This window comes from Strix aluco, chromosome Z (genome assembly GCF_031877795.1).
Source record: "Strix aluco isolate bStrAlu1 chromosome Z, bStrAlu1.hap1, whole genome shotgun sequence".
Taxonomy (NCBI): domain Eukaryota; kingdom Metazoa; phylum Chordata; class Aves; order Strigiformes; family Strigidae; genus Strix; species Strix aluco.
The window spans coordinates 38629925-38651924 of record NC_133971.1 but is presented as its reverse complement, the minus strand read 5'-3'; the positions used below and the strand labels follow the sequence as shown (position 1 = coordinate 38651924).

At 38.6% G+C, this 22000-nt stretch overlaps 1 protein-coding gene across 1 annotated transcript in view; it reads left to right on the top strand.

The window, feature by feature from the left end:
• TRPM3 (transient receptor potential cation channel subfamily M member 3) overlaps window positions 1-22000 on the top strand; it is a 308698-nt gene that overhangs the window by 176223 nt on the left and 110475 nt on the right. The window contains exon 7 of the mRNA XM_074812093.1: window positions 18058-18232. Within this exon, the coding sequence (XP_074668194.1) occupies window positions 18058-18232 (175 nt within the window). The remainder of the gene's footprint in view (window positions 1-18057; window positions 18233-22000) is intronic.

Genomic DNA, 22000 nt, shown 5'->3' with positions numbered 1-22000 from the left:
TGTTCCAGCTCAAAAGGTGTGGTTTTTCAGAGATACAGTAAAATGGACTGCAGCTGTGTTTCCAGCTGTGATGCTATGCTTATATTGTTTCTTGGCATGCAGGGATCTACAGCATGTCAGACTGATATAATTCACTGATGCCAGTTTACTGATTTCTGTTTCACTGCAGAATCAGAATCACAGAATCATCAAGGTTGGAAAAGACCTTGAAAGTCATCTAGTCCAACCATTAACCTAACACTGACTGTTCTCAACTATACCATATCCCTAAGCGCTATGTCAACCCAAAACTGCTTCTAGAAGTGCTCATAATACTAAACTCTGTCTCACTGCCTTGAACACAAGAGGATTCACAGCTATTTGTAGAATGATAGGTTTCATATGTGCTGGAACAGACTTCTGAAGGTCCCCAGTCTGAGTGTCCTCTCTCAGAGTAGGCTATTGTCAATGCTAGATAAGTTTGTCTGTAGCTTTGTTTAGCCAAGTCTGAAAACCTCAATAATAGATATTCAACCATCTGTATGGGCTCCAGCAAAATGTTTGGAAACTTTCCTCAACCCACCATCATTACCTGATCTGAAGACCCCAAGTCACTATTTGTGGTGATTGTCCCTTCATAGGACCAGGCCTTAGCAAGAAGAGTATGGCTCTAACACCTTTTTAACACCCCTGCAGATAGTTGTAGGCAGATATTAGATTAGATCTTAGGCTTCTTTTCAAAAGGTTAAACAAGCCCTGCTGTCTCAAATTCTCCTCTTCAGACATATGGTCTAGGCCACTATATACCTTAGCAGCTTTTCTCTGGATACTCACCAGTTTCTCCTCATCCTTCTTGAAGTGAACAGCCCAAACCTGAACCCAGTACTTCAGATGCAGACCCACTAGTGATAAACAGAGTGGAAGTGGGACAAAAACTCACAACTGACACACACTTCTCTAACATAGCACAAGTGCATGATTTGCCTTATGTACACTGAGAGCATGCTGTTGGCTCACATTCAGATTGACATCCACTGTAACCCCAGATACATGACATACGGATATAGTTATCTGATTAGAACAAAAGCTACAAGTTTTACTCTGAACAGTCAAGTAATTTACCTTGTCAGAACCCTTTTCCAAGAATGAACATAGAGAAATTGCAGTTTATGTGGGATTTTTCAAGTTTGGACTTCATTTTCCCAAAAATCGCAAAAGTCCTTATTGTCTTTGAGTGTTGAAATGACTTTCAATTAAAAAAAATGAGGTCTAATTGACTATCTTTATAACTAAAAGTCATTGGGCATTCATTCTCAAGAGATAGTCTGCCATAATAATGTAGACCTAGCATTTAATTAGTCTTTTTCTAAAATTCTTGTGCATCCCTCAAGCTCCTGTTAATTGCAGTATTCCTTGAGTAAAGTCATTCTAAAGTCTTATATTTCAACACTTTCTTATTCAGAAGGAATAGGGATCAATGTATCCTCTAAACCACTGAGAATTTCTTTCCTAGAATCCTATACACAATACATTCCCTGTTCCCCCTGATGCCTGGAAAATCTTCTGCACATTGTAGATTTTTCATCCCCTTTTCAACTCCTTTTCCCCAAATACTATATCCTTATACCTTCTTTCCAATGTCACAATGGTGCAAAGAAATGTTTCAAAAGAAACTGTTTAAAATAAAAGAGGTAGAACAATTTTCACCAAAAACTGGTATTGGCATTGGAGTAGAAATCAGTTCATATCTTATGATCCCACAGGATGTGAAGGTGCAGCTAGTCCTTTTTTTCCATCCTGGGAAAATACTAGTGGCCAGTACAGAAAGAGAACTTAATGTATGACCAGATGACGTAATCTGTAAACATAGAAAGGAAAGAAATTAAGCATCTAATTACTAGAGATGACCTATTGCAAATTCTCCAGTTATGACATTCCTAGACAATAACAAAGCATTTCTGTGAAGTGTGCTAGAATGGCCTGGCCATTTGCTAAGATGTACATCATTACCACTTCTGCAGAACGTTGCTGAGTAACAGAATAGGTACATCAGTCTTGCTTCCAACTGGAAACAGAAATCTGTCTACAAAATGTGCATTGGAAGTTACAAGTCATAAAATATTCATTCCTGCCACTCCATAGATGGATGTAGCAACTCAGTTAATAGGTCTGATCTGAGGACGGTTAATCACTTTCAGGCAAAGTCACTGCAATAGGTTGACATGCCATGGCTTTCACCCATTTTATGATTAGCCAGAGCAATGCTTCCTCATTAACAAGTGTGGTCTAGAATTACTTCATAGTACATAAAAAAACCATTTACCAGTACTTACAGAATATTCAGAAATCCTGTGCCTAAAGTTTCCCCCTTTTGTCTCTGCAGTCATGTTTGCATTTTTATAATATGCAGTTCATTCCTCCTGTTTGCATTAAGACCTTCAGTTCATGTGGTATAGTTGTTGCTTATAACTACATTGTTACTACTAACTGATATATTTTCAGATCCTTAAAGAGCTTACAGCATGATTGCCAAGCACTTTCATCACAAATGCCTAATTTCCTTCACATGAATGATCTTACTAGAGCAGTGGAGAAAGACAAGGACACAAATTATACATAAGCTGATAACGCATAGACTATATAAAGTTTTAAATTTGAATGAAAGAGGTTGTGAATTAATTAGGAATGTTGTAAGTTTTACTTTAGAAGAACATGCATAATTATCTGTCAGCAGAATCAGAATCTGGACATGATGCAACGCATAGCATAGCACAGCATAGCATAGCATAACAGCATAGCATGCACTTACAGCATGTTCTTGTGTATGCATCACTGTTTTGGGAAACATACAAACATTTTCTTTGTCTTGCATGTATCAGCACATATGTATCAGTAATAAAATTTGTGTTTGGCATGTATTAGAGAGGAGTAGTATGCTTTCAGTAGCCATTGTTAGAAGGGCAGAATAAACTTCTGTGTGATATTTGCAAATCTGACAAATGGCCTTGAAAACATATTCATCATGGGCTAATGACATATTTCTTTTAAATCCAGACATCTTTCTTATATTGAAAGCTTCATCTACCAAAAGATTTAAATCTTGGTCAGGATACTGCCAGAATTTTCGATTCTCTGTAACTATCTGACAGAGATTTCACATCCTTAAAATATGCTTTGGAAACAGGTGAAGTCCAACTAGTGAGGCAATGGTATTCAAATTGGGTTAACAGCTACCATCATGGATTAAAATGTAAAAAGATCTAATGTCTGCTACAATGTTTTAAAAGAGGTTCATTTGTTTGTCAGCTTGGACTACTTAGATTTCTGCCATTTTGTAGTATGAGACATAACCTCAGAGAAGGAAAGAGTAGTGATGAGGCAAAAGGACTTCACTGTCATGAGGAATGAAGATAACAATGATATATAATGTCACTTAGACAGCAGGAGTCCAGCCTTTGCTGATGAGAGGGGAAGACATTTTTCACAATGAAAATTCTTTATTCTTCATAAAACTAGCTATCACCTTCTTCTTTGGGAACAGTTATGCAGAAGAAACAAATCCCTTTTTGAGATTTTTAACAAATCTTTTTCCAGAAGACCAGAAATAAGGTAAAAATGAGGATATGTAACTAAAGACATATTTGAAACCAGGATGTTAAACCAGAAGACATAAAGACAATGCATGTTTAATTGCAAGTAGACTCCTTCAAAAAATCAGAATGTTTTGAGTAGTTTAGTTTATTTTGTATCTTTTATAAACTCCTTTAACAAACACATTCTTTTAGTCTTTTTGAAGCTTACAGATCCAGAAAATGGACAAAATTATTTCTTCTTCAAAGGCAAATGTGGGCTATAGATCGGAAGGGATTCATCTGCATGCAGTTGGCCACCCTTCTGGAATAGGCTGACTGTGTCACAAGGCTTTTAAGAACAAGCTGTACATTTATGTTAAAGCTAAATGTCCATTTATGTTAAAGTTGCCACAACAGTCATATATAGTGAGCCTCAACACTGCTTTTCATCTCCCACTCTCCTGATGCAACACTAACACCTTAAATGTTATCTCCATTGTGCTTCATCTTCTCTGCAGCGTGTGAAAACAATAGAAAAAAATACATATTCTGTACCATGGTTTTATTAAGGGCTGGTGCCTTATCCTCTTTCATAGAAACTCTAGAGATTTCAGTATTTCAGTTTTTATTTCCCTCAAAAAAAACGGGAAAAACACCCAAACAAACCTCTGTGTATTTTGCCCAAGAATCACCCTGCACTGCTCAGTCAGTTCCACATGCTGAATGATGGTATTTCTTAAAAAGATTACCACATCAAATCCTTAGGTTGTGTAGGTTCACCTTGTGTTGTTCTTACTCTTCTTTTGATTATTACACTTCTGGAAGAATTGTCTCCTAGACCACGTAGGGTTTCATGTGAAACATTACTATTCAATATCAATCTGCAATTGTTCTTAGTTTACACATGCTGTTTGGTGCTGAAGGCTTGCTCTACCTCTGCAGTACTTTGTTTGTAAACAGACAGACCACAGGCATTGGTACCTGTGTCCTTGGATTTAATCTTCTTTATAAAGTCGGTGAATGTAGTTCAGTTTTGGTAGGCCTATGAGAAAAAGTTACCTTTGAGTAAGGAATTGATGGGTAGAGTTGGGTGATCTAATTGGGTAGAGAAAGCAATTTGGAGAGGGTAATATGTCGACAGTATCTGTTCATGTGACCCGTGGACTTCCCTTTGTCATCCTATGCCTGAGAATATATGAAGGGGGCTGGGAAGGCAAAGGGACGTTCAACTGTCATCACTGGCATCTTCTCTGACCATTGCACCATCATCAAATACATTGGAATCCTCATTTGTTTCAGATTTTTCCTTCATATTCTGTGCAGCCCTAGATGCATTTTCATAACTACATAGCTGGGAAGATGTGGGTACTGACTTCTCTCGAGGAGAGGAAGCCTGCTGCAAGTTTGACTTCTGTGAAATCCGAGTAAAACTCAGAACTGTTTGAAGCTTGAGTCATTTCAGATTTCGTTAGAGATCGGAAACTTGATCCTTTTTCATCAAAAGCATCATGATGTTGGTGGATCAGGCACTGAAGACAAAAATATCATCTCAGACAGGGCTGAGAAAGCACATGCAGTTTAAAAATTGTTCTTGAAGCAAAGATAAATACGCAATTGATTGAGTGTGAGTGGATCTATAAATTCCTCTCATGGACTTAACTTTCAACAGATGAGTTTGTCGAAAACATAAGTGTTTTCATATGATTGACATACAAGCAAAAGAACACGGGTCATTTCAGCTCTATAATGGTCAGACATTTCAGATGTATTGAATTCACTGTAAGAATCAGAACAAAGTCATAAAACTAGGAAACAGATTACTTCAGGGTGTATCCTTTTTCAAAAAAATTTCTGCTGTTCTGTATCTCACCTGTTATATTTTTTTAGAACAGGTGAGAAGGGAGGGATATTTTCTGAAATTATATAGTCTCCAACGTGTTGACAAATATGCAAATTGTGACAAGGAAAAGCTCCTCAATATGTAATTTGAGGCAGTGTAAAAGTTGGTTATGTTACTGTGATAAGTTTTTTAAGTGCTGTGGTAGTGCTCACACCCAAAGAGAAGCAGGGAAAATACCAAGGAAGATCAGACAGAAGGTGAAAATTACTGCAATTGTAGTTGCTCCTGAGTCTCTCAGGCTGTTACCTACAGCTGATGAGCTCCAAGAAGAGCGAAACCAGTTAGGTCCTGTAGTACTGGCCTAATAAACAATTGATTACTAGGATAGATAGGGTAAGTTGTGACTGAAACCCATGAAGGTTCTTGTATGCGTGTCTTTGAACTTGAAGTGCCAGCTTTGAACAATGTATTGCCATCCTGTAGAAAGTAACCAAGTAGGTTGTTACTGGCTTGTGATGCTCACAAGTCCCAGCATTTAATCTTACATAAACTCTTCCCATGCCTTGCCTGTTCTGAGGACTCCCTAAACTTTTGCAAAGACAGGTATGAAAATCAAAACAAGATACAACAAATTTTTCATCATGTTTTCTTGTTACCAACCTTGATGTCCTTTAGAGAAGTTTTTAGGATCAGTCCAATGTTAAATGAAGGTATGGTCCAAGCGTCAGGTCCACAGTTTTGTCTGGCAATGCCACATCTGGTAGGATGGCAAATACGTCACTAGGTAGATTTAGACGAATGAGGAAGGAACACTGAACAAATAAAAATGAAAGTACTGAGATGAGGCAGAAGAGAAAGGAGAACAAGCTGGGACAAATGAAATGCAATCATACTCTTAGTAAAGAGAAGAATTAAAAATAGAGGAGATAAAAGGGGATTATGGATTAGACCCAAGGAGACAGAGAGGAGGTGAAAGTGTGATTGGGATACCAAAAAAGAAATTAGAAAGATGAGAACGCAGAATAGAAGTGACCATAACAAAGGAAACACAGAGAATGAATGCAAACTTTGAAGGAAACAATAAAGCTGAACAAAATAAAATTTATAATAGTAATTTTAAACTGGTTGAGAAGTGTGGGGAAAAAAAAAAAAAAGGAAATTATAGCAAATGGGATTCAATGAGCCTATAGCAGAAGAAAAGTCACAAAATAAATTGAAAAGCAAAAGTAAGTCCAGTGGTTGTGAGCTTTCATTTATTGGTAGTGGTTCTGTGTCATTCTGTCACACATAATCCTTTAGTTCTGTGAATCTGAGAAAGACAGCAAATATTCTTAGAATTTATTGTATTGGCTTACCAGGTCACTTTGATTTCTCTAGACATAGGGCATGTAATGAGCCTCCAAACGAGTGGAAGTTCCACTTAATTTATGAAAAGAGAAAAATGAGTTTGGGCTCCTTTTTTTTTTTTTTTTTTTAAATCTGTAGATTTTTCTGCTTTTACTACTGAACAGTCCTTTCAAGAATTAAAGGAAGTATCTGTCTCGTGCCATATCTGGAATAGGTAGTAACTGGTTCTGCTCTGGGGAAGATACTGGAAGTAAGGGGTGAGGAAAAGGGAGAGCTGACTATAAGTGCAGCTATATGAAATTAAGTTTGAGCTGGTTGTGGCATCTGGGGGATGTTCCTGTCTCTTTGGGTAATAAGATCCAGCATTCCTCTCCATCATCCTGTGAAGGCAAGACACATTCTCTTTTTTCCAGTCATGTTCACTTAGTAGTTAATAATGTAATTGTTCTGGTGGTAAGCATACCACAGCTGTGATTTGCAGATCTGGGGGAAGCAGATGGTATATGCAGGTGGTCTTATCTATTTGCTATTGATACTGATATTTTAGCCAAAAGTTTCATACACATCAGGAGGTGTTTCCAAAACAGCCTGAAGGCTGAAAACAATAACCTGGAAAAAAAAACTGTGATGTTATTTAAGCGTAGCCTAATAGAAAGGATCTGAATGATTTCAGGATGTTCTCTGTTATCACTTAGCCTTTCTGAGGCAGTTGGGTCCATAAACAGTACCACATAGATGTCCAGAGGTGAAGCAGACACATTTGTGTGGGCAAACTTTTTAAAGACTGTTGTAAATCCAATACAATTTTAAATCTATTTAAGCAGCACTTACCCTGTGGTTAGACACACTATTAACAACCAATGAGCATTATCAGTTGACTCTCTATTACTGTAAAGCAAATATTACCTCAGAAATTAAAAACTACTTTCCTCAGACTTTTAAGCTCATGCTGGGTGGACTTTTGTTTATTAAAATTCCAGAGCATATTTAATTGTTTATCCATTCTGTATAAGTACCTCTCACTAGGATATCCAAGTGCTGCACAAACACTTGGACCAAAATACCTCTGAAAGCCACAGGCTTTATGTGCTGTGTTTCTTTCGGCCTTTGCTGATGCAACACACGGCTACATACACTGCTAGCCCCATGAAAAATAGCAACGGCCTGGAAGTTGGGACTTTTGGGACAGACTTCTTGAGCTAAGGGCTTCCTTTGGTTTTCTTTAAGTTCCCAGAACCTCTAAGTTTCAACCTGAGTTTCAAGACACCATAAGCCTCAAACTGCAAAAAACTCAGAAATGCTATTTTGCCCTGTTTTAAATATGAATGATTAATGGCTATTAGTTGATTTCCACTCAAAAATCATAGTTCATCTCACATATTTAGGTTAAAACTAAGATCAGATTTGATCAAAACATACTTGAAAAACTGTCAGAGCTTGTAAGCACATAAACATTTTTGTTGAGCTTCACACTTTATCAGTCTTCCATTGACAGTTAAATGAGATTTTCCACTAAATGCCACTGATACACAATCCTTGCATTCAAAAGTCCTGAACTGTAACCTCATCTGTTGAATAAATAGCCTGTACCTGTCATCTGTTTGATGCAATTAAGGATTTGTTACACTGACACTTGCTTCAGGATTAGAGGTCCACAGGTGCCAGGGTGGTTTTGGTGTTTGTATTCCTAGTTAGAAACACATGCATAAATTTGTAATTTCATGAACTTTTTGTTCATTTTTCATTTCAATTCAGTAAATATTTATCCACATGGCATTCAAATGCAGTGTAGTTTTGTTTCAATTGTTACACATCCAAAACATTTGTAACAATCAAAGAAAACCAGACCACAATGTACTGGTCAGGATTTACCAAATTAGAGTATCAAGACATCTGTTGGTAATGGAGTTGTAGTAGGTGTGTTCGCAGTGCATTTGTGTTAGCATTAAATAAACCTCTGAACCCAAGTTTTACTTCAAGGCCAAGTTGCTAAAAACTTCTATTTATGAAGTTTCTTGTTTTGATCATCATATTGTACAGTCCTGTGTGAATGTATGTATATCATGAATATCATGTCTGTAAGGGGAAGGATGATTACCTTCAGTACTCTAAAATAAAACTTATTCCTACTTGTTTTACCATGATTTGTGAAACAACCCTGGAGCTCAGCGAGTTTTTAACTCCAGAGGTACAGATAGCACAAAGTTTGTGAAGTCATATGTGCAAAGGAAGCTGTGGTCCAGATCAACAGGCACTTACATAAAAGAGCAGAGGTCAGACAGTATTTTTTCTTAATATCTTTAAGAAAGCCTGGTGATTCATTCCTTATAATAAAGGGGCATTTTCCATTTAAAAAAAAAAAAACAAAAACAAAACCCCCCAAAAAAACCCAACCTAAAATCCTAAAATTTTCTCCATAAAGCAGTCTAGGAAGGCAGGAAATCTAGAAGAAACGGGTCTCTAGAACACTTGCAGGCACACTAATATGTATGTATCTGTTGATTTATGTTTTTGGACTTCTATTTTATGACTGTATTTGTCAGCCACTGAGAGAGCACTGAGCTTACCCCTTACAAAAGCCATTGTCCTAAAAGGTTTTTTTCCAGGTAGAAGGGTAGCTATTGCCCACAAATGGTAGACCTTTTGCAGGGCATACACAAGTTGGAGGCCTGAAGCAAATCTAAAGCCTGTCATAGAAACTTTCTGCTGCTAATAATCCATTATCTCATTACCTAGGATAAGCACTTGACAACTTGTGACGTGATGACCAGTGGAGAAACCTGCTAATTTATGTACCCCATTGTCTATTGCGGGAGGATATTGGACCTGCACAACTCTATGAGAGTTGTAACAAGCAAAGCCGTTTATTTTTCCAATAGTACATACTTATGCTCTCGCCAAAGCTCTTACTTCATAATTAGCAAATCAACAATTAGACAGTTATCAACCTTTTCTCCTATCAACATAAGGCCACTCTAACATGTGCTGTGCCGACCAATCACCTTCTCGTTCACGCGCTGTTCACATGGCGGTAACTCCTCACAATTCAGTACTTTCCCACAGCTCAGTGTTGCAGCTGTCCGTTGTTTTCCTCTGCCACCTTGGCACAACTCAGCAGTTTCTTATCTTTCTCCCAAGGTCTGTTTCTCATCAAAGCCTAGCTTTTTCTCAGAGGCTGTGCAGGGCTGACAGGCCAATGCCTCCCACAATTGTCCATAATACATCTAGGTCCAGGGAAGTTTAGTAACCTGTGGACCTGGAAGGTGGTGCTGTGCAAAACTGTAGAGGCCCCTTGATCATGCAAATATACTTGCTTTCATGAAGAGAATGATAAGCCATTCCAGCTCAGTGATGCCTTATACATACATCCCTGAACATGCCGGTGGTAGGTTCAGGATTTCTAGGAAGAGTGAGAATCCTGTTTCCACACTGCGCAGTGTGTGTCTCATTAAGAAAAGACTTTGAGTTGTCTGGCTGACTGCACATGCACTGTGTGGAGGCTTGTGAAGGCTTACTCTCCCTACCCTTTGGGGCAGTTTGGACTCACTGGGCATGTCCACAGTGACTCTGTCTTATATGCACTGTAAGCCTTAAGTTCCTCCATTACATCCAGCTTCTGGAGAACTTGCTGTAGAGCTGCACCTTCTGTGGGAGATATGACATAGATTTCCAGCTGTATGCCACTTCTGTGCCAACTACTGTGCAGTATCTCCTTCAGTGCAACAGCCAAGTGCCCCAACATCCCAAACAATCAAAATAATTACCAAATTCTCCAGCCAAAATTTCCAGGTAGAAAAATAAAATGAATGAGGGGAACCCACACCTACATGTCTGACCTAATAAAGGAGCAAAGGTGGCCAGCAGAAATTGAGCTCAGATGCACCTACCACCAGCCAGTGTTAAGATGCAGAAATTAGAGTAATTTCTGTCAGAGATAGTAAACTAGAGCCTCTTAGTTTTATTTGCGCTGATCTCAGGGGTGAACTTAGAAATAGTACACAACATACTGATATGTCCCAGTTACTCTTATAAGCATACTTAAAAACATGACTAATAAATGCATTTTATCATAAATGAGGCATTTTATTCACTTGTTGGTCTAAAAAAAATGGATAACTCATGTTTAGCTCTTCTTAAAAACAATTAGTAATAATTTATGACAGTTATAGATTATTTATAAATATACTCACTGTATAAAATATTCATGTTTTTCGAAGAACTGAGGAAACAAAGTAGGGCTTCTGCAAACCATGGTAGATTTTTTAAAATCTACCTTTCACACAGCATAGACATTATGCAGTTTTTCTGCCATCTTTCTGCAGATTTTCTGCCATTTCCAAATTCATTCATTTGTTGTTTTAACATACATATTCATTCACTACCGCTGTGCCAAGAGGAAAATGGGATTATTTCTCTGTATAATAACATGAAGGCCTACAAGTTGCCACTGGTACACATCAGGACAGATGTTCTGGTACATACATACCTTCCTGGAAACACAATTGCCAGAAAGTCTCTCACTGGCTCTGTTGCTGGCCACAAAGGCAATTACACAGTAATGAAGCTTTAGGTTGTCTGTATAAACCTTTCATACAATATTGCAGTCCAATTTACAATATTGCACCAATATCCACAGTAGCTGACACTGTGAAACACTTAGCAATCTAGTCTACCCTGCACAAATCTATGCTTATTGAAATGCTCCAAATGCAAGTTACTGTTTTAGAAATTAAGATAATGAATGAGGCTCAGAGAACTGATTTTAACTCCCAGGTCTTTGGTACTATTTCTTCTTCTTTTAGGATGAATCATTATATCAAATGAAAATAAAACCACTGTTTTGTGTGTATTCTATTAATTAAGCCATGAGAGACTACCTGTCTTTTTGCATTTATAGTGGGAATGCTAAGGCTTCAGTATGTGAGATGGAGACCTTATTAAATGAGAAATAGTAATATACAAGTTTGTGTGAGATATTTCACACATACCTGCTCTTGAAAATCTGAGAAAAAAAATCTCCTCTCTGGACAAACAAACTATTTTCAGTACCACAGCATAAAATTTCTGAGACCATTCTTAAGTAGGAATACCTTTGATTTTGCGATCAGACCTTTACCACCTTGAAACTTAAGTGTAGTTAATCAAGTGATAAACCTCACAAGTGATAACCCAATAGTCAGCATTTCCAGCTGTTCTCAAGTCTGCAGATACACTGCTAGACAAGGTTTCTCTGTCTTTCAAAAGGAAAAGGAAAAATATTTGACTAAACCAAAACTCATCCTAGAAATGCTGAAAAAACAATAAACTGAGTAAATTCAAAAATAAATCCTCCATGTAATTATCAGATGGCTGGAAAACACCATAACTTTTCAGATATCTAAAGATAATTCACTTGAACTTAAAAGAGGATGATTCTTTCTCTACAAAGGATATTAAAAAGCCCTGAGTAATGTCATTTACTATCTTCTGAGAAACAGAAAAAAAATCTAGATCTGTGAAAATTAATTGGTCTTTTCCTATGTTTGGAAACCAACAGCAGTGATCGAGAGTCTTTCCTGATAATAATAGTGCATTGTCCTATACTGATAAGGGTTATCTGCAATTTCAGAATGAACAGCATTTTAGTGGAGTGTATTACTGCTACTCTTTCCAGTTAATAAAATATGAAACACACTATTTCTAAGGTTGTATACTTTTAGAGTACTTAATGAAAACATCAGTGTTGTTCAAGATAGCCCAGCAAGATGAGTGCTATCCTTAGTTTTGCTCAGACTAGGGCAAATTTGTGGTAAATTCCACAAGAAAACATGAAGGGAAGACTTCTCGCTTGTTGATATATTGGACTGTCCATTTTAATGCTTGGCACAAAGTTCCCACCTTCTGGATTTGTGCTAGGAGACATCAGCCCTGGTACTGTAGTCCAGAGTTTCTCATCAACGTGGTTTTATCTCAGCATTACCTCCTTTTCAACAATCTCAAGCAAGAAACTTTTTTTACCATGATTATGTCCTTGGCTTTGTAAGGAATGTATTACCTTCAGATTTAGCATTTTGCCTCCCGGCTTGACATTCTCTTTCGTAATGAAGTGGTTGAAACAAGAGGCTCCCTGTGGATATATCAGGCACTTCCAGCCCCTTCTTTGCACACTATTGTATCATGTGCTGATACAAACTGAAACAGTGCTCTTGCAGAGAATTCCTGACTCTTGCATTTCTAAGGAGATACAGAGATCTAAAAGGAAAAATATTTTGATTACCTGTCCATCTGCTACCTTTTTCACAAAGTCAGAGGTTCTGTCTTACTAGCATCACATGCCGACTTTTTCACAGAATCACAGAATCATTCAGGTTGGAAAAGACCCTTGGGATCATCGAGTCCAACCATCAGCCCTACTCTACAAAGTTCTCCCCTACACCATATCCCCCAGCATCTCATCTAAACGACCCTTAAACACATCCAGGGATGGTGACTCCACCACCTCCCTGGGCAGCCTATTCCACTGTCTGACCACTCTGTCTGTGAAAAATTTTTTCCTAATGTCCAGATTCAAATTGGTCTGGTGTTATAGTATATAGTATATAGTATAGCATGGTCAGTTCTCAGTTTCACAGATGCAGAATTGTTAGCAAATACACTGTTACTATCTAATCAGAAATAGTCAATGTCTTCCTACTCACTGAAATTTTTCTATGGACCCTCTGCATTCATTTCCAAATTCCTAATATTTAGCAGAAATATGCATCCAGAATTTTTGGTATCAAACCATGTAAAAGTTTAATTCAAATCTGCTCTGTGTTTTGCCTGAGAGCTATTGAGATGCAGACTTTGGTATAAGTAGCTAAGCTTTTATTCTGAAACAAATATAATGTTACAAATAATTTAAATGTGATTTGGAACATCACAGAAAACTGAGAATGTGATAATTCCCACTTACCCTCTTTTTCAAATTTTAAGATACTCAAGCAGACATGACTTTTTCCCATGTCTATAGACTTCCTTTTGCACACTGTGGATACCATCAGTGATCAGAAATTAATCATCATAAATCTGGAAAAGCTCGTAACATTAGGATTCAGACAACTGTAATCTAGAGAGCTTTCCTGAAAACCAGAAGTGGTTATACTCTGAAGAAATATCAACAAAATATTACTGATTTAAAAATATTATATCTAATTCCAGAAATGTACTTTCTAATTTTCCCTCCAATCTAAAGAAAAAATAAATTTTTCCAAACCAAAATTATTTATGGAGAACAGTGAAAATTACAAAGAAAAAAATTCTATTTGCTGAAACTCAGGGAGGATTTCCAAAAGGAAAATGAGATGTAGAAATCAACTTTGTGTTTTAAATCTTTTCTGTTTCACAAAGAAATCTACCACAATAATTGAAAAAGTTGCATATCAATCTGGAACTTAATTGTATATGATAAATTAAGGTTCACGTGAGCTTCTTTTTTAAACACAAAGCTATAAAGTTTCATTGGAGAGTGGGTTTGAAGAGAAGTTTTTTTGTTTTACTAGCCTCAAATTAGAGGATTGTTTCCATGCTGGATGTGTTTCTACAGGATCAGGGAAGAGAAAAAATGCCATCTGATTAACTGCAGTGAAACACAACTGGAACACTTGCAGAGAACTGTTATATGCCATGCAACTGTTGTGACTATAGTAGTTTAAATAATTAAAAACAAAAGAGAAGGGAAAGGGGGAAAGGGAAAGGGGGAAAGGGAAAGGGGGAAAGGGAAAGGGGGAAAGGGAAAGGGGGAAAGGGAAAGGGGGAAAGGGAAAGGGGGAAAGGGAAAGGGGGAAAGGGAAAGGGGGAAAGGGAAAGGGGGAAAGGGAAAGGGGGAAAGGGAAAGGGGGAAAGGGAAAGGGGGAAAGGGAAAGGGGGAAAGGGAGGAATTTTAAAAACGCTTTCAAATGACCAATTCATTGGGCCAAAAAGACAAAAATAGTTAAACTATATAGACTCACCATCATTATTTATATTATTAGAATTCCATAGCTGATCAATATCCAGCAGAATACACTAAGACTAAACAAACTTCTAGTAGACTGAAGGAACCTGCTTTAAGAAAAGTTTGAGATAGATAATGATGGCATTTATAATGATTATTGAGCATCACTCCAAACTCAGAAAGTTTTTCCCTTTTAGTCTTACTAGAATGCTGTGAAAACTTCATTCCTCTGATAGCCAGAAATCTTCTGAACTCCATCTAAGACTATAAATGGCAAATGTATTGTATGTCATGGGGATATTCAGCATACTCTCTCTCATCCTTCAATTTGCTAAGGAAGATAAGCCGAACTCATGGAATCTTGTTTCATAAGATGAGGTCTTGATTCACCATATACTCCTTTGGCTTTTTCCTCCATTCATTCCAGTTTGTTCTTTTTGAACATGGATGAGCATAGCTACAGACAGTATTTTGCATGGAACTTCATGAACGGCTTGCACAATGACACTGATGTGCCCATATTTCCTACCGAAAATGCTTTACTGTGTGTATTCCAGGATCATACCTGCCTTCCTCATAGTCTTGCTACACCAAAGACTTAGTTCTCCTGTGATCAGCTGGATCACACCCTGCTCTTTTCTAGTATTTCCTCCTAATGTGTTTCAAATTTACAGAATAATTTATTAATCACTGAGTAAATTACTTTCCATCTTGCACTGTGAACTGTCTCCATTTCTATTACTCAATCCTTAATGTCATCCAGACCCAATTTGACTCATTACTGAGAATACTTCTTAATATTATCTTACCAGCAGATGTCAGTACCAGTTCTACTTCTTGGAAGTCATTAATAATAATAATAGGATCAGGGTAAGTTCTTCGAGAAACTCCATTAGTACTACAGTTCCACATACAGTGCTACCTGTTAGTTAATTATATACTTTCAAATCTGTGCACTTATCTTCAGCTTTGCTAACAATTTCATATATGTCATTGCATCAAATATTTTACAAAAGACCACCTTTGGTAAATGTTAGGATCAGGCTTTTAAACACAATACTGGGAGGCTTTTTGTTCATTATGAAATAAAATTGGCCCTACCAGCCAGTTTCCAGAGGAGGATCCTACACTGCTGAGGAGGAATGCTGATGTAAGATTTCAGTGAGTTGTGGGCCTCCTAGTCAGAGTTCACATTAGATCTCCTCTGTGATCAATCTTTTGATCAAGGATGACTGAAACAAGAACAGTGAAGGAAATCCTTATTCAACTACCAAGACTCATGTCTTAAAAGAACTACCAGTAGAAGTAAAAAAAATGAAATTATTGGCTATACAGTGTGGTATAAAAAAAAGCTACACAAGAAGCAGCAAGTACTGATAGACATTCAAGAAATTTGGTAATGTTACATTAGCCAGACCACTAGAAATTAAATGATAAAATATCTCCTTCCAATTCTGTATTAAAATTTTAACTGAAGAGAGTCTCTTATCAGCCACCATGTGATTGTGTTGGGAAGTATTGTAAAGAAAAATATTCTGCACAAAGAATTTCGGTTTTATTCATCTTCTGATAGCAGTTGTCTTACAAAAAAAATATTCTTGTACTAGATGTGACTATAAACAATATTACTTTTGCCACCTAGTAGCAAAGGAAAACCTGGGCAGACTTGTAACATGAGGTTCTCTGCTGCATGCTCAGCTGCAACCAGACGTATCATATTACATGTACTGATATGGGGATAAAATCGTATTATTTATAAGATTCTCAGAAAAAATAGGGTTTTATTGCTAATATGTGCTAATGCACTTTTAAGGATGAATTTTGAGCATGATTAAAATGAATGTAGGTAAATAACACAAATTTGACAAACAAAATTCATCCTTAGCTTAAATCCCTTAAAGTTAATGGAAGTACATGTGGGACAGGTTAACCCATTAGACTTATAATTCACTCTCTTAAGCAAAGTTCTTAATCTTCCTTTCTCATTTAACTCTGTTCCCCAAAACTGCTTTTCAACTAAGACCTTTGAAAAGAACATAACCACCAAAAGAACTTAATGATTAGGTAGAGCAGCAATTCAGGGAAGTCCTTAATATTAATTAAAAAATTAACCAGTGAGTTCTGTGCAAATCATTCTGTTAATCACCTTGTTATATTCTACCCTTCTTACTCTCTTTCATTAGCCTGGAATTTATAATTCTGTTTATCATTTTTTAAACATAAATAAACACCATGCACTTGTATAATAAAAGAGCCACAAACCGACAGTAGATAGAGCCATAACAAAGCATGCTGAGAGTCTCTTCAGGAAATACAGTGTTTGTTTGTAAAGTGGTTCAGGAGGTGCTTACAATATTTTGCTGTTCTATACAAGAACTGGGTTTTTTTCTTTTTTAAAGAACAATTCATTTTTTGACACTAATTCAGATCCTTAAAAATGTTCAACTAGTTCTACTGCCTAGGTCCTTTTGAATGTTCCCAGTCTCAACTAGTCAAGAAGTGACAACCATAAAAGCTTTTTCAGTCACATTAACACCAGCCTGGTGTCAGATTGCCTTTCTCTAAATCTGTAAGACTTTTCTGGCAAAGCCTGTGCTGAAACTTTTGCAGAGGGCTCCCATCTAATTATATCACAAGAATTGAAAATGAAGATGCCTCTCTTCTGGTTCAGCACCAGTTCAGGTCTCTCTGGATCAATGTCCCCAGTGTGGGAGCTACAAACAAGGAGTATGCTGCAAAATTTGCTGAGAATTCAGAGAAAAACTGAGACCAACTAGAATTCAAAAACAAGTATTGCATTGACTTGTAACAGAATACGTTTAGTTTATCAAAGAGAATGTTAAAGGGCTATTCAGCTGCAACCTTAAAATGCAACTAATACAGCAAGAAAAATATCATAGAGGAAATTTTAAAACAGCAAACAGAGCTACTGGAAGACCCAATGATTGGAAGCTGACACCATGCAAAATCTAGGTTACAAGCAAGCGACAAAGTCATGGCTCTGAACATGTTAAGAAGAATGGTGGTAGCTTCTCTATGCTTTCAAACCAAGATTCAATCTTTTAAGAAATTTGTGGTCTATTCCAACCATAGCTGTTATATTTAAAACAGAAAAGAATTCTAGAAAATCCTGGTTTATGCATTAGAACTGACAAGATGACCACACTGGTCCCTTCTGTCCTTAAAAATCTATGATTTTCTGAATGCCATTTTCTCTAACATATAACTGTGCAGTCACAATGCAGTAATTTCAGTCTGATTTTTTTTTCTGTCTTCTGTTATGTTTTGTTTCTTTGCTGGCTTTGCCTTTTTTGTTCCTTTTCTTTTTTGTTTGGTTTTTTTTTGTTTCCTTTTTTTCCCTCCAGGAATTGGTCAAGGGGTTCCAGTGGTGGCCCTTATTGTGGAAGGAGGTCCCAATGTTATCTCCATTGTTCTGGAGTACCTGCGAGACACTCCTCCTGTTCCTGTTGTGATATGTGATGGCAGTGGCCGGGCATCTGACATCCTTGCCTTTGGTCACAAATACTCTGAAGAAGGAGGGTAAGTCATTCCCTAGTGTGTGTTATTTCTCCATCCACAGGTTCAATTTGGTGATAAGATAGAGCCCAGGAAATTATGAGCAATATCATGCAGAAGCAATACCTTCCTCACATGGCTGTTTCCATCATTGATATGGGTCAAATACTGAAGGTATCCAGAACAGGAAAAAAAAAATAAATGCACAGTTAAAGCAACACTAAGGAAGGTCTACATAATAAAACAGAGGTGTAGACATTGTATTATACAGTTACTTGCCATGACATGTAATACACTGACAAGCACAGTGTATGGTATCTTGCAGTTACAGGTCAAGGGATTAAAATCAAGAGGCACAGGGAATTATTTTCATTGACTTAGATATGCTATTTCATTATAATATACTGTACTGCTGTCTTCAGCTTTCATTTACCTCTGCATGTTCATATAAGCTAGTTTGTATCTGCCTTGCCTATTGGGCATGATTCTGCCCACCCACCTATGTTCACACATGACTGCTTGTGCAGTTTTGCAATGTCCCACCTTTCTTTGCAGACTCAAGATGAGGCAAGGATAGTATTTAGCTTTTATCATAGAAGATTCAAGCTTGGTTTTGTTGAATCAGGCTCTAAGCATACTTTGCAAGTTCCGAAGTACATATTATTACTGAACGCCCAAGTCTTTAATAGTCTTTGTTTTTCTCCTCTACCCCCAAAAATATGTCAACAACCATAGAATCACAGAACAGTTGAGGTTGGAAGGGACCTCTGAAGGTCACCTAGTCCAACACTCCTGCTCAAGCATGATCACCTAGAGCCAGTTGCCCAGGATCATGTCTGGATGGCTTTAGAATGTCTCTAAGGACAGAGACTTCACAATCTCTCAGGGCAACCTGTGCCAGTGCTCAGTTACCCACACAGTAAAAAAAGTGTTTTCTGATGTTCAGAGGGAACCTCGGTTATTTCAGCTTCTGTCCATTGTTTCTGGCCCTGTCACTGGACACCACTGAAAAACGGCTGGCTCCATCTTCTTTATGCCCTCTTTTTGGGTATTTATATACCTTGATAAGATCCTCTCTGAGCCATCTCTTCTCCAGGCTGAACAGTCCCAGCTCCCTCAGCCTCCTCCAGTCCCTTCATCATTGTAGTGGCCCTTCACTGAACTCTCTCCATCATGCCCATGTCTCTCATGTACTGTGGAGTCCAGAACTAGACACAGGACTCCAGGTGTGTCCTCACCAGTGCTGAGTAGAAAGGAAGGATCATCTGCCCCGATCTGCTGGCAACACTCCTCCTAATGCAGCCCAGGATACCATTAGCTATTGTTGCTGCAGTGGCACATTGCTGGCTCATGTTCAACTTGGTGTCCACCAGGATCCCCAGGTCCTTTTCTGCCAAGCATCTTTCTTGCTGGGAAGCCCTCAGCATGTACTGGTACATGGGGTTGTTCCTCCCCAGGTGCATGATTTTTCATTTCCCCCTGTTGAACTATATGAGGTTACTATCAGCCCATTTCTGCAGCCTGTCAAGGTCCATCTGCCAGAAGGCAGCACAGGCCTTGGGTATATCAGCCACTCCTCCCAGTTTTATATTGTCAGCAGTTTGCAGAGGGTACACTCAGCCCCATCTTCCAGATTATTAATGAGGATGTTGAGCAGGATTGGACCCAGGATTTGTCCCTGTAACACACCACTATTTGTTGGACTCCTACTAGACTTTATAGCACTGATGACAACACTCTGGGCCCAGCCATTCAGCCAGTTTTGAATTCACCTCACTGTCTGCTCCTCCAGCCCATACTTCAACAGCTTCTCTGTGCTGATCTTGTGGGAGACAGTGTCAAACACCTTACTAAAGTCTACACAGACAATATCCACTGCTTGTCCCTAATCTACCAAACCTGTCAGTTCATCACAGAAGGTGATCATGTTGTCAAGCATGATTTCCCCTTGGTGAATCCACAATGACTACTCCTGATCATCTTCATGTGCCTGGATATGGTTTCCTGGATTAGTTGCTACATCACCTCTGCAGTGATCAAGGGGAGGCTGACCAGCCTGTGGTTCCCTGGGTCCTTCTTCTTGCTCTTCTTGAAGATAGGAGTGATCATTGCTTTTCTCTAGTCCCCAGACAATTTTTCCAGTTGTCATTATTGTTCAAAGATTAGGGGTGGTCTTGCAATGACATCAGCCAGCTCCCTTAGCATTCATGAGTGCATCCCATCTGTCCTGATCCAATGTCAAGGGAGGTTTCAATATGATCCCAAGAGTGAGATTAAGACACGAACAAGGTCAAATGCTGTACCCCCAAAACAGTTTTTTATTATTAAAAGTGAAGAGGGATAGCAATAGAACAGAATGGAAGGAAAAGACAGAAATCAAGCAAGCATCCAGAACAGGGTCGCAAGAATAGTCACCACCATGGATCCAGCAGCATCCTGTTGTTCCTCAGTCTTCAGTTCTTCGGTGGTGGTGCACACTGAGCAAAGTTCTCTGTTGTCTTTTAAGCTCATCTTATCAGCTGATTAGCCTATCTGCCCACCTTTAGTTTTTCCTCTGCTCCCACAGGTTTTTGCTGACTTCATGCTTCTTGAGCAATCATCCAGCTTCTGGGGCAGAAACACTCACCTCTTATCAGTTCAATGGCAAAGGTGCAAAGTCATTAGCAATACAATAGACCCACAAAGTATCAGGCTTATACAATGGCCAGTGGTCAGCAGTCCTTGTGCTTGATGAGAAACACCTGGTTTCACTCAGTCCACCTCTTTGAGGCTTATCTAAGGAGTTTGTCAATACAACTGCAAGGGAGTGGGAAGGTGCATCCTTTGATACAATCCCACTTCCTTGGGTGACATTCCTTAGATAATTACAAAGGGCACAACTAGTCCTTGATGAATGGTCGAGGCATTACTGACACCACCCTGTGACTCAAAGCACACACACAAGCAAGCTTTGAGAAAATCATTTGACATTTCAGTCTCTCACACCATCAGGGTCCATGGACTTACATATGTCCAGTTTGTTTAAGCATTCCCTGACCTGATCCTGTTCCAACAAGGGTATGACTTCTTTCCTCCAGACTTTCCCCCCTGGCCTCTGGGTCCTAGGATTGAAGAAAGAACTCAGTATTTCAGCCTTTTGCATGTCCTGTGTCACCAGGTCCCCTGCCTCATTCATTGAGCTTGGAGATAGCGATACTTGAATATTAACCAGCTTTCTTGGGCCCTTCTTCTCTCTTGGTCTTATCCCATAGGACTCCTCCAAGCAGATTCCCAGAGGCCAAAGTCTGCTCTCCTCAAATCCAGGGTTGTGAACTTGCTTTTTGCCCCCTCCCTCCTCTCAGAATCCTGAACTCCACCATCTCACAGTCACTGCAGCCAAGTCTGACTTTGACCCCATTGAGTCCCTCTTTGTTGGTGAATATGAGGTCCAACAGAACATCTGTCCTTATTGGCTGCTCTGTCACTTGGATCAGGAAGTTCTTGTCAATGCACTCCAAGGAACCTCCAGGATTGCTTATGCCCTGCTGTGTTATCCCTCCAGCAGATATTGCAGTGGTTAAAATTCTCCATAAGGATGAGGGCCTGTGAACATGTGGCTGCTCCTAACTGTCTGTGGGGGGCCTCATCCACTTCCTCTTCCTGTTCATGCAGTCTATAAGCAGACACCCACTTCAGTGTCACCCTTACCTGTCTCCTTTTTAATCCTAACCCATAAACTCTCAATTAGCTCATCATCCATCCCCAGTCAGAGCTCCATGCACTCCAGCTGTTCTCACATAAAGGGCAACTCCA